This window comes from Tursiops truncatus, chromosome 1 (genome assembly GCF_011762595.2).
Source record: "Tursiops truncatus isolate mTurTru1 chromosome 1, mTurTru1.mat.Y, whole genome shotgun sequence".
Classification (NCBI taxonomy): Eukaryota; Metazoa; Chordata; class Mammalia; order Artiodactyla; family Delphinidae; genus Tursiops; species Tursiops truncatus.
In genome coordinates, this window is record NC_047034.1 from 142,326,659 (window position 1) to 142,338,548 (window position 11,890).

At 57.7% G+C, this 11,890-nt stretch overlaps 1 protein-coding gene across 4 annotated transcripts; it reads left to right on the top strand.

The window, feature by feature from the left end:
* The first annotated feature begins 4,508 nt into the window (after window positions 1-4,508).
* On the top strand, window positions 4,509-11,673 carry DMRTA2 (DMRT like family A2). 4 transcript variants are annotated; one of them, XM_073789966.1, is made up of 3 exons: window positions 4,509-5,216; window positions 7,387-7,950; window positions 9,446-11,673. In XM_073789966.1, the coding sequence occupies exons 2-3, from the start codon at window positions 7,395-7,397 to the stop codon at window positions 10,495-10,497; spliced, it is 1,608 nt and encodes a 535-aa protein (XP_073646067.1). In that variant the 5' UTR covers window positions 4,509-5,216; window positions 7,387-7,394; the 3' UTR covers window positions 10,498-11,673. The 4 variants fall into 4 exon arrangements, with proteins under 4 accessions (XP_073646067.1, XP_033722871.1, XP_033722877.1 ...); XM_033866980.2 differs by lacking the exon at window positions 4,509-5,216 and adding an exon at window positions 5,735-5,849 and having other exon boundaries at window positions 9,446-11,672; XM_033866986.2 differs by lacking the exon at window positions 4,509-5,216 and adding an exon at window positions 5,764-5,853.
* The last annotated feature ends 217 nt before the right edge of the window (window positions 11,674-11,890 follow it).

Sequence of the window (11,890 nt, forward strand, 5' to 3'; positions counted from 1 at the left end):
CATCAATCTTATTTCTAGGAATTTATCCTAAGAAAATAATTAGGCAAGTTCACAAGGGATGTTCATTGTAGCATTTTTTCAGTACAGCAAATGTTGGAAACAAACTTAAATACCTATTAATAGGGAATTGGCTAAATAAATTAGGGTACATTTATACAATGTACCTACAGTTCATAGCAATTCTTTTAAAAGATTATGCAGATATATTGACTGATAAGAAAAAATGCTTATATTTGTAAATTAAAAAGCAAGTAACAAAAAGTATATTTTTGTAAATGTAGGCACACAGAAATATATATATTCCAGATATTCTTTGCTGAAATGTGTAAAATGTTTTATAATGTTTTACTTATCAGAACAGGCAATAATAATGTTTCCATTTGGGAAACCTGACGTCTTGCATCAGGGGTCCCTTTCTTCAGAAGCGTCCCTTGACCCTTCTTTGCCCACTCCCACCGCAGCCCTTTTCTCACTGTGAGGTCATTGACAGATGACTGTGTCCACAACTGGCCAACAAGAGCTCTTTAAGGGCCCATCACGATTGATTTATCTCCAGTCCTCAGGGCCAGGCACATACTAGGTGCTCAATATTAGTGAAATGAATGAATGAATGACCAGTATTCACGTTTTCATGAATAATCAGCAAGTTGAATGGAATCGAATCGGCTGAAAGCCCCCAGGCCTGCTCCTACCTGCCCAGAACTGAAGGTGAGAAGAAAAATGCCTGAGAGTGGGAGTCGGATCTGGGTGCCTCTCTTCCTCTACGCTCAGCAGCACTGCAACCCCGGCAAGTTACGTTGCCTCGCTGAACCTTGGAACCTCGCCGACTCAACCCTGAAACGCGCAAAGTCACACCTCCCCCAAGGACTGCCTACCAAGCAAGACAGCACACACCAAGCGTTTAGCAGAGTAGTGGTACACAGTAGGCGCTCAAAACTAGAAGCAAGTAGTTGAGCAATGAACACCACTCTGCGCGTTTGTCCCAGGCTCAGATGCGCTCAACGAGAAGGATGTGGAGACAGGAAGCCTGGCGACACTGGGCGGCCGCCTCCCCTGCGCGTGACCTGCAGACACCGGGGCTGGATCCAAAGGAGGGCTGCTGCTGTGGCTCTGCGTTGGGGCTCCGGCCGCGCTCCCCGCATGGATGCCCTGGCTCCCCCGCCCTCAGCTAGGGCCCCGGCCCACTCCTTCCCTGGGGAGGCGGGAAGGGGCTGGTCCTGCGGGCGCGAGGTAAGTGTTCCGAGAGGGGCCTCAGGCCAGACGTCCGTCCCCCGCATCCAGCCCGAGCCCTCGCCTAGACCCTGGCAGAACTTGGGCCTTGGGTAGGGGCGTCCCCTGGTACGCCTGGGTTCGAATTCTGCTCTGTCCTGTACTAGTTGTAAGATGTGGGTCAAGTCGCCTCACTTCTCTGAGTCTGTTTTCTCACCTGTCAAGTGGCGTAACTGGAATTGCCTCTCAGAGACAGAGCTTGGTGTGACTTAAGACACTGTGAAGGAAGGGCGAGGCGCAGGGTCCCTCCCAGGAAGAGCGCCTGAGAAGTCAAGCGCCACGATGGCAGAGGGTCTTTCTGGCTGCAGAGTTGTACCTGGGTCCTTGGTCCTGGCCTAGGCCGGATCTGTGGCCTTGACCACACAAAAGCCGTTTTAGCGGGCTGGGGACCTGCACTGCAAGCCAGGCTTCGCTTCTCACTGTCCATCTGGGGGTGCACGCGGCTGACAGTCTTAACGTGGCTCGGGAGTTGATCCGGAGGAAAATGTTGTCGTTGTGTGTCTATGTGTACAGGTGTGTGAGTATCTACGCGCGTGTCGTATGCACAAGAGCGTCCGTGGTTGTGCAGGAAACAGCGTGCTTGGGGCGGCCCGCGTAGAATCCTTCTCCCAAAGGCACCTTCCCTCTTTTCTCCACGCCCCCCTCCGGGTAAGGAGTTTCAGCCAAACTAACGGAATCTGGCGCGGCCAGGGGAGGGGTAGGGATGGGAGGGGCAATTCCGTCCTGGAGCCACTGGTTTGAGGATAATTACTTTTAATGTCAGAAAGATTTAGTTTAATATCATCTCTATTAGGCTGCCGGGAGGGTAATTAAACGCGACGCGCCGCAGCCGGCAAACAGATGGCGTCTGCTTGCTCCGAGGCCGCGGGCAAACAGCGCAAAAGTCAATGCCACCCGGGTTCCCCACCAGCGCCCCCGGCCCTGCTCCTACTCTACGCCACTGCGCCGCGCCTCCAGCCCCCTCCACACCCTCAGTCCCCAGCCCCGGCCTCACCCTGGGTCTCCACCAGGGCTATCCCTTTGTACCCCACCACTGCCTGGGCAGGGACGAGAGTTGGGGACCAGTCTCAGACATGAAGGAGGTGGATTTTCGTTGCTCAAAGTGCTCCCCCGGGGCCCTCACACCCTGGCATGGCAGAGGCGTAAGCAAATGAGTTTGAGCCAGGAGGACGTGCATGAGTGAGTGTGTATGTGTGTGACTGTGTGAAGATGGGCTTTCTGCCCTCAGCCACTTCATTTGTCCCGGAGGTCTGGCTTTCTCTGCTCAGGGTCAGGCTGCCCGCAAGGCCCTCGGGTAGGGTTAGGTCCGTGGACGAGCGATGGCGCAAGTGCACGAGCATATGCTCGGGTCTGGTGTTCAGCCACCAAGATGGGAATCTGTGAACACCTGGGTGAGAGGTCACTCACCGAGTGAATGTCTCAGAATGAGGACATGCTTATGAGAGTGCTGTGAAGTCCATCAAACTTTCCGAAGGGATCCTCTCAGGTGGGAGAGCAGCGTCAGAGATGCATGCACCCTCTGCGCAGACACTCCGTGCAGGTACGAGGTGTGTCCAAGGCTTGTGCAGAATGAGGTCACACGTGCAGACTGTGTGTCCAGCTGTGAAGCCACACTCTGGTGTGCGTCAGGGGCGTAGCCCCTAATGCCTCAGTCTGGGCATGCTCTCCCCACCGCTGGCAGCTCTGTCCAGCCACCCCGTTCTGGTCTGCTCCCCTCTGAGAGCACAGGCCAAATCAGGACTAGCTCAGAGTGGCCTATGGAGGTGTGAGTGCAGTGACTTCGACCAAGGACGGTTACTCTGACTCCTTCCATGACACATTCACTCCCATGAGCAGGGGGGACATCAGAACCTCGGGGATATCAAAAGAAAGACTGTGGGTCCCGGACCTGTTGGGCGGTGAACCCGAGGAGAGAGGTGACTGCTCTAGGGGTGGGCAGGTTCCCTCTAGTTGGGCTGGGTTCCAGAATGTGTCCTCTCCCCAACTTAAGAAAATAAGATTCCTTCTACGCCAGCGGGAAAACGCGGGGATCCCAAATCCTGTGGCTTGACCCTTGGCTGCCGCAGGATCACTGGGACCGGACTGGGGGAATCTCACAGTGGCCTGGCCTCAAGTGCGAAGAGGGGTGTTTGGGCCAACGCCTCCCCGGAAGCTAGGCAGATTTCTATTGTTCATTTCGTTTGGGGTTTAAAATAATGTCTCGAAAACTTTATCCAAGGTAGCTCTGGGAGGAGGCGCCGGATTCTGTCGTCTCTCCTCCACCCACCGCCCTGCCAGGGTGCAGTTGACGCATAGATTTCCTTGACCTCATAACCTCAAGATGTTGGACGGTGGGGTCTGGGTCCTTCGCTCCTAAAGGATTTTTATCCCAGACTCACTCCCTTACCATCTGTCCATGCGGGGGACCCAGCGGGAGCTGACCCCTTTCTCCTTCCCAAACACATTCTCAGGCTCCAGCGAGTGGAATTTGCTAGGAGCGAACAGCCGGGTTTCTAGCCTTATCGCAGACTGTCAAGGTCTGAGCACGCTGCGCGCGGCCCTGGTCAACTTTCTGGAAGCAATCTGTCCGAATCTGCCTGGCTGTTGCGCGCACCACCCCCTCCCCCGCCCCGGTCCTCGGTTTGGCTTCGCCGAGGAACCTGCGCGAGGTCCCGCGCTGGGCGGTGGGGCCTCGCTCGTCTCGCCTTCCTACCCGAATCCCCAGCCCCCGGCGTCAGAGGCGTTCGGGCTGGCAGCAGTAGACCTGCCAAGTGGAAGGTTCTGCGTTCCGAGGCCCCCGGCCGAGTCTGCACGCCCAGTACGTCCGAGCCCCGGCTAGCGCGGGCCAGAGCCTGGGGGCCCTGGAAGTTCGAAAGGGCAACGCGGCAACCCTTGGTCGGGAGTGGAGGGAGAACGACTGGAAAACTCATTTTTTCTCATAAATTAAACGAATTTTCTTTACTCTGAAGGAGAGAGAGAAAAGTAGAAAAGAAAAATGAGTGAGAGAACATTAGAACGAGGAAAAGACAGAAAGTAAAGGGAAAGAGAATCACAGCGAGGGAAACCCGAGGCGATCCCGCCCGAGGACCGCGGCATTAATTCCAGATGTTGCCATTCAAGAGGGAAACAAAATCCGAAACTGTTACCTCCTCTGCGCACCGAGCTGTTCCTCAGAGCCGTGACGTCAGGACGGGAGGGTAAGGCGAAAGTTAAAACTACTCACTGGGGCCCGCGGCGACCTTGTCTCTGGACCGGAAGAACAGGCAGACTGATGTGCGTCCTGCGTCCAAGAGGATATGGGGAGACAGAGAGAAGCCACTTTTTACTTTCGTTTAAAAAAGAAAATCAAACTGTTAACTTAAAACAACGACGAAAAGAATCCCACCACCACGGAAAAGATATCTAGATGCTGCAGAAGTGAGGAAAGGAAAGAGAAAAATGGGCAGAAGGACGGGGTTAGAGGGGCTGGGAAAGGAAAGGCGCAGAGCGCACTGCCCCGGCGGGCGCCGACAGGAAGCGCTATCTCATTTCTCCTATCCCGGCTCCTTAAAAACGAAAATCCTCAAGCCACACTTACCCTCCGTGATGCCTATCGTACCAGGACTTTTAAAATAAAGGATCTGCCTTTTAAAGGCGGCAGGGGCGGAAGAAAAAAAAAAAAGCCTCCACTACCCCAAACGCGTTGGACTTGGGAGCATGCCGAAACAGAGCCGGATGGAGGGAGGAAAACTCTTCCTGGCATTTATGCCATGAACACCCTCCCTTCTCCACCCCCGCGCTCCCATTCCACCCCCACCCCGACCGCGGTAATTGAATTGTCACCTGCCCCCATCCCGCCCTGGGCCGCCAGGGCTACTTGGGGAGGTCGGCCTTGCCAAGCGCCCCCGGCCAGTGAGAGCAGCGCAGCGGAGCCCGCGCCCCAGAAACCGAGGGGTTACAGACGTCTACGTAGAGGCGCACCCGACACGGTAATTATGCGCAATTCACACGCTCTCGGGCACACGGAAACTACTTGTCACGGTATTTTCAACGCTCCTCCTTGCCCACTTTTTTTTCCACTCCTTCCCTGGAGCGCCCCCTCCCCTCCCCGAGGCCCTCAGACAAGCTTTTGCAGTTTCGAATCTTTCGGACACTGTAGAGTGCGGGGCTCCCCGGGCGCGGGCCCGGCCAATCAGAGCGCCGTCTGCCTCCCCTGGCCAATGGCAGGCGCCACATTGTTGGCCAATTCTGTCTAATGGAGCCCTAAGGAGCAACAATAGAGCGGGGAAGCTGCTCATTGAGAGTCTGGCAGCGCCGGGCAGCTGGGGCCAGACTGTGTGCAGCGTCCGGCGCGCTCCGCGAGGGGACGCGGCGCGGAAAGGGCCGGGTCGTGGGTTCCAGCCAGTCGATCCCTAAACGGTTGCCCGGCTCCGATTTCCGACGGAAGGGTTGGACTGCGCAGCGTTCTGAGGGGGTCCGGAAGTTCGGACATGGTGACTGAAGGAGGGTGACGTGGTCAGATAAGGGGCCGGGGGCAAGGGGAAGAGGCTGAGAGCGCCAGCGTCGCGAGCGGAGCTGGGAGGCGCGTGCAGCGCCCGCGGAGGAGGATCCCCGAGCCTAAGGCAGGTAGTTGAGGGCCGCAGGGAGGGCAGGGGAGGCGTCCCGGCCTTCCGCCCCTGTTGATGAAGCCCGGGCCACTCTGGCCTCAGGGACTGCGCGGCTCGAGGGGCCTGAGGGAAGAAGGCAGTGCGCAAAGGGACGGGGTCCAGAATTCTTGGGCGGAGACACCAGGATTCGGGCTCAGGAGTGGAACCGGGGACCCAGAGGAGGCCGCGGCGGAAGCTTAGAGTTGGGCCCGCTTGGGCCTCCTGAGGCCACGGCACAGGGGGGACTCCTGCGTTCTCTCAGACCCAGTTCCAGAGGCGACTCCCACGCCTCGGTGGTGCCTGCTGGGCCATTCAAATCCCAGGAACCCAACTCCGAGGCCAGAATTTGGGAATCTGCTCCCGAGCGGGGTCCCGCGGTGCCCCAGAATGGAGAGGGCGTGTCTGACGACTGGATCCCTAAACCGGGAGGGGAGGGGAAGGCCGGGTGAGTTGGTCAGCTAAAAGGCTCTCCCTCCTGCAATGCTTAACTTTTGCAAGATACTTTTTCCTCCCCGACTACTCCAGACTACAAGGCTAAAAACTGTGCCACAGGTTTACTCCATCTCCAAGCCCAGCCTATGCCTGAGGGGTTTTTTTCACGCACAGCCCTCTCTCCCGCGTGGACCCTGGGTCCCAGACCCCCATATTACCTGTTTCTCGCTGTTTTCCTCGCCCCTCAAGCTAATCCTCGGGCTGGGTTTGCCTACCGAAAGAAAGATCCCTCCACTGCATTTCCTCTGTAATCCACCTCCCCAGGCCTCCTGAACTCAGCTCCACACCATTTTCTCTTCCCCCCTGGAGGCCCGCCCCTTGGAACTTGGACCCCCACATTTCCACGGGTCCCTGGGCCCCTGGGCCTAACTTTGTCCCTGAGTTGTTTCCTAGCCTTCACTCCACTTCCTAGAGCTTTTTTTTTTTCGTCCCTGAGTTTTCTCTCCAACTCTCCTGCTCCCACCAGAAAAAAATCTTCCAGCCCAACCAGCTGAACTCTATGCCTTGATATTACCCTCCTCTTCACCCTTCTATAAAACTGAACGTTTCGCCTCGGGTTTTCCTGTTTTGCTCTTGGCATCAGTCTAACTGTTGGGTCAAAATTTTCTAATTCGAGTCCCACCAAACAAACATTTCTCTCTGCCTGTCTAACCTCAGTTCTGCTAAACTTTGGGGGATCTTTTTTTTTTCAAACCCTTGTTACATTCATCTGAACCAATGACTTTCAAACTTTATATGTCTTTTAATTTTTTCCAGTGGAACCACTGATTCAGATGAAATCTTACACCCAGTGCATAAATCAGTTATAAGAACTCTGGTGGGAGTGGGGTCGGGGAGTTGGGCATTTACAAGTGGACTCCAAAGGTACCTCCTCCCAGCGATTCGGTAACTGCTAGCTAAACCTCCCGCTGCCGAAATGCCCCTCTCTAAACCTGGATTCCTCCAGGGTGCGCTTTAGCTTAGCGCACCATGCGCTCCTCACCGCAAGTTTCTCCCCTCTTCCCACGGTGTTCCACGCCAGGTCCTGCCATGGAGCTGCGCTCCGAGTTGCCCAGCGTACCCGGCGCGCCGACGGCGGCTGCGACAGCGACGGGCCCGCCCGTGGCTTCGGTGGCGTCGGTGGCAGCGGCGGCGGCAGCGGCCGCTTCGCTACCTGTGAGCGTGGCGGGCGGCTTGCTACGAGCGCCGCCGCTGTTGTTGCGGGCTGCGGAGAAGTACCCGCGGACCCCCAAGTGCGCGCGCTGCCGCAACCACGGCGTGGTGTCTGCGCTCAAGGGCCACAAGCGCTACTGCCGCTGGAAGGACTGCCTGTGCGCCAAGTGCACGCTCATCGCCGAGCGCCAGCGCGTCATGGCGGCGCAGGTGGCGCTGCGCAGGCAACAGGCGCAGGAAGAGAACGAGGCGCGCGAGTTACAGCTCCTCTACGGCACTGCCGAGGGCCTGGCGCTGGCCGCCGCCAACGGCATCATCCCGCCGCGACCCGCCTACGAGGTCTTCGGCTCTGTGTGCGCCGCCGACGGCGGGGGGCCGGGAGCGGGAGCGCCCGCGGGCACCGGAGGCGGCGCCGCGGGCGCGGGGAGCTCAGGTGAGGAGAGGGGAGCAGGGACGGGGTTCAGGGGCGCGCAGCCCAGGGACTTGTTTCGGTACTGAAAGAGTAGAATCCCGTTCTCCAAACGCCCCACCTGGTGGAGCTGCCCGCGCACCAAGCCCCTGATTTGAGGCATAAACACACAAACTTTCCTTTCTCCCCTTTCTCAAGCATTTGCACTTTATTCCTTTCTCTCACCGCAGGCCCAAATGTAAACGCTTTAATCTTATTGCCTCTACCCAAAGGCAGCCATGTCTCAGCTTTCTTGCTCACTTCTCTGGGTCTTCTCCCCAGCGCGAGAACCCACGCGTCTTATCTTTTCTTTCGTTCTGCGCTTCTCCACACGCCGCAGATCCCTCCGCTCCTTCCCAACTCTCTTCAGCAATCCGACCCTCTCCAAGTCCCCTCCCCCGCCCCGCTTCGCTTTCTCTAGGTACTGAGGACGCCGAATTCCTTCCCAACCCCACTCCCCCCCTCCCCCGCAGGATTCCTTTTCTCCTGTTCCTAATGTTCCCTGGTCAACCGCCCTGCTCCTTCTTTCTAGCTTCCTTCCCTGCTCGTCTCCCTTTTCTCAGAGTACGCACTCTCTCCCTTCTCTCAATCCCCTTTCCTCTTCCCAGTGCACTCCCTGTCCTGCTCTGGCCGCACCCTCTTCTTCGAGACTCCCTAGGCTTTTGGGGGAGGGGGTGCGGAATTAGGCCAGGGCTCACTCAGCTTCCAGCTTGGGAGGGAAGAACTTTTTAGGTCTTAATTATTTTTTAAGATTTTTTTTGATGTGGACCACTTTTAAAGTCTTTTTATTGAATTTGTTACAATATTGCTTCTGTTTTATGTTTTGGTTTTTTGGCGGGAGGCACGTGGGATCTTAGCTCCCAACCAGGGATCAAGTCTTAACCACTGGACCGCCAGGGAAGTCCCACTTAGGTCTTAATTTTGGAAAGGATGGATTAGAAATAGAGGCTCTACTTTTGCCTGTAGAGAGGCTTGGGATCTTGTAAATGCCCAAGGTGCATTCCCCTCCAGGCTGTGCTGCCCAGGGCCACAGAGCACCCAGGGCTGGGTTGGCTCTTGGAATCACAGGGGTGGAGTGAGGTCTTCTATACAGTGTGCGGTGCAGGTGCAAGTTGTGTTGGCTCCTGTTTGACCTCTGGGTCAGGCCACTTCTCCAGAGCAGGCCAAGACTAGGAAGGGTGAAGGTACTGGGCACAGGTGTAGGAAGAGGGTCACTGGACACTGAGTTTACAGGGCACAGGTGGTTGGGGTTCTGGGTACAGAAAGAGAATGCGCTCTGGGAGCCGAGAAAGAGCCAGGCTGTAGGGGCTCAGAGGGGAAGGAATGCTGGAAGAAAAAGAAAGAAGGGTTTTGGAGCCAGTGAATGAGGGTTGTGAGGCTCAGAGGGAAAGGAAGCTGGACTCCAAAGGGCTCTGGTGCTGTGGGGTGCGGTCACTTCCCTGCTAACCGCTCCTTTACATACCCCTTTCTCCCCTCCTAGAGGCCAAGTTACAGAAGTTTGACGTATTCCCCAAGACGCTGCTTCAGGCAGGCCGCGCAGGCAGCCCGCAGCCGCCGCCGGGAAAGCCCTTATCACCCGACGGCGCGGACTCTGGTCCCGGGACATCGTCCCCAGAGGTGCGAGCAGGCTCGGGCTCGGAGAACGGCGACGGCGAGTCCTTTTCTGGGTCGCCCCTGGCCCGGGCCTCCAAAGAGGCAGGTGGCAGCTGCCCAGGCAGCGCTGGCCCCGGAGGCGGCGGCGAGGAGGACAGCCCGGGATCCACCAGCCCTCTGGGTTCAGAATCCGGTTCCGAGGTCGACAAAGAAGAGGCAGAGGCCGCTCCCGCGCCCGGGCTGGGCGGGGGCCCGGGTCCACGACAGCGGACGCCGCTAGACATCTTGACGCGCGTCTTCCCGGGCCACCGGCGGGGTGTCCTGGAGCTAGTGTTGCAGGGCTGCGGCGGCGACGTGGTGCAGGCTATCGAGCAGGTGCTGAACCACCACCGCGGGGGCCTGGCGGCCGGCCTCGGCCCCGCCGTGCCCCCCGATAAGGCCGCGGTGGGGGCAGTAGTAGCAGCGGATGACGCGTGGCCTGGCCGCGTCGACGCCGCGGCCGCTGGGGGGCCGGGGCTGCCCGCGCCGCTGCAGGCGGGCCCAGCCGCACCTCCGCACCACAGACCTTTGCTGGCCGGCGCCATGGCGCCCGGGGCGCTGGGCTCGCTGAGCAGCCGCTCGGCCTTCTCGCCACTGCAGCCCAACGCCAGTCACTTCGGCGCCGACGCGGGCGCCTACCCGCTGGGCGCGCCGCTCGGCCTCAGCCCCCTGCGCCTGGCCTACTCGGCGGCGGCGGCGCACAGTCGCGGCCTGGCCTTCATGGCTCCCTACTCCACCGCCGGCCTGGTGCCCACACTCGGCTTCCGCCCGCCCATGGACTACGCCTTCAGTGATCTCATGCGCGACCGCTCGGCCGCCGCCGCTGCTGTGCACAAGGAGCCGACCTACGGCGGCGGCCTGTACGGGCCCATGGTCAATGGCGCCCCTGAGAAGCAGTAGGGCGAGCGGCCTGGCAGTCGGGCGGCCCCCAAACAGGGACCCCAGGCTTGCCCCGCGGGCTGCCGGCCCGTCTTTGCCTGGTGCGCTCTCTGCGCCCCGGCTGGGATCCTCTCGCTCCAAGGTGGTTTTCAGTTTTGTTTCGGACGGTGGGTGGGGAGAGCTGAGCAAAGAGGAGCAGCTTCAGATGTTCTCGGAGGGGATGTGAGACCCCCATCCTCGTCCCGCTACCCTATCAAGGCTCCCCATCCCTTCAGAAGGCCGGGAATTCTTGAGAATTCAGAGGCTGCAGCCGCTGCGCAAGCTCCTGCCTCTCCTGTCGCTATGCTCGTCACACCTGCCCGCGCTCCCAAATGGTTGGCAGGATAGTCCGAGAGTCTGTCTTCTGTGTCTCTCCCTCCCTTAAAAAAATTTTAATATTCGCTCTAACAAATATAAATTTAGGATGTATAAATCTCTTGGCACTGAGTCGAGTCTTTGGGACACACATATATATCGATATCAAATTGTAAAAAAAGAAAAAAAGGAAACAAGTTCTAAGGTGCACTTTCCTCGTTGCGGTATTTGTCGCTCTCTTTGTTGCTTATGCCGATAAGCATGGGTTTCCTTGGTGCAGTGTGAGTTTTTATATATGTATAAATCTATATATAAACTATACATATATATACAAGCCAGTGTATAATGTTATAAAATGGAATTCTAAGTTATTAATCTGTAGGTGACCTCGGTATTAACGTGAAAAATATTCAAAAACAAGCAAAAAAAAGGACAAAACGGAAAAAAATTAGACTATGCGTGCATTGTACTTATCAGGTTTATAGATTAAATATATTGTAAACTCGAGATGAATCCTGCCCACCCGCCCCTCTTGCCTGCGGCCTGTCTCTCCCTAAGGAGCGGTCTAGGTGCGCACTGAAGCAGGAACAGAGTGACCCGTGACTGAGCCGGAACCGCCCGCCGGAGGGCCCATCCCCGCCTCGCGGGACTCGCCAGGCACCTCGGCCGAAGGGCCGGCAGCGGGAAACGCTGCTGCAGAGAATGGCTCACTTTGTGCTTTCCTTTGCCTAGACATGAGCTAGAAATAAATGTTATTTTCTAAGAAAACAGCAACGAATCCCGTCCCGCTTCTCGGGCGGCCGGGTTGATAATCTTAATTCCTCGCCGGAGCCGCGGTATCAGGGAGAAGCTTGCCCGAGGTCCGGAGGGTGCTTACGACCCTCGGGGGTGCGGGGCGAGGAAACTTCCTGCAGCGCCTGGGAGAGGCGCGCGCTCAGCACTCCGGGAGGAGCAGCGTCCGCCGTGCTTGTGGAACCTGGTGTCCCTCCCACTCCCCGCTCGGGCGCGCGGGTTGCGGAGGGGTCGCCTTGCCAGTGCTCTCGGTTCCCGGAGTCCTGCG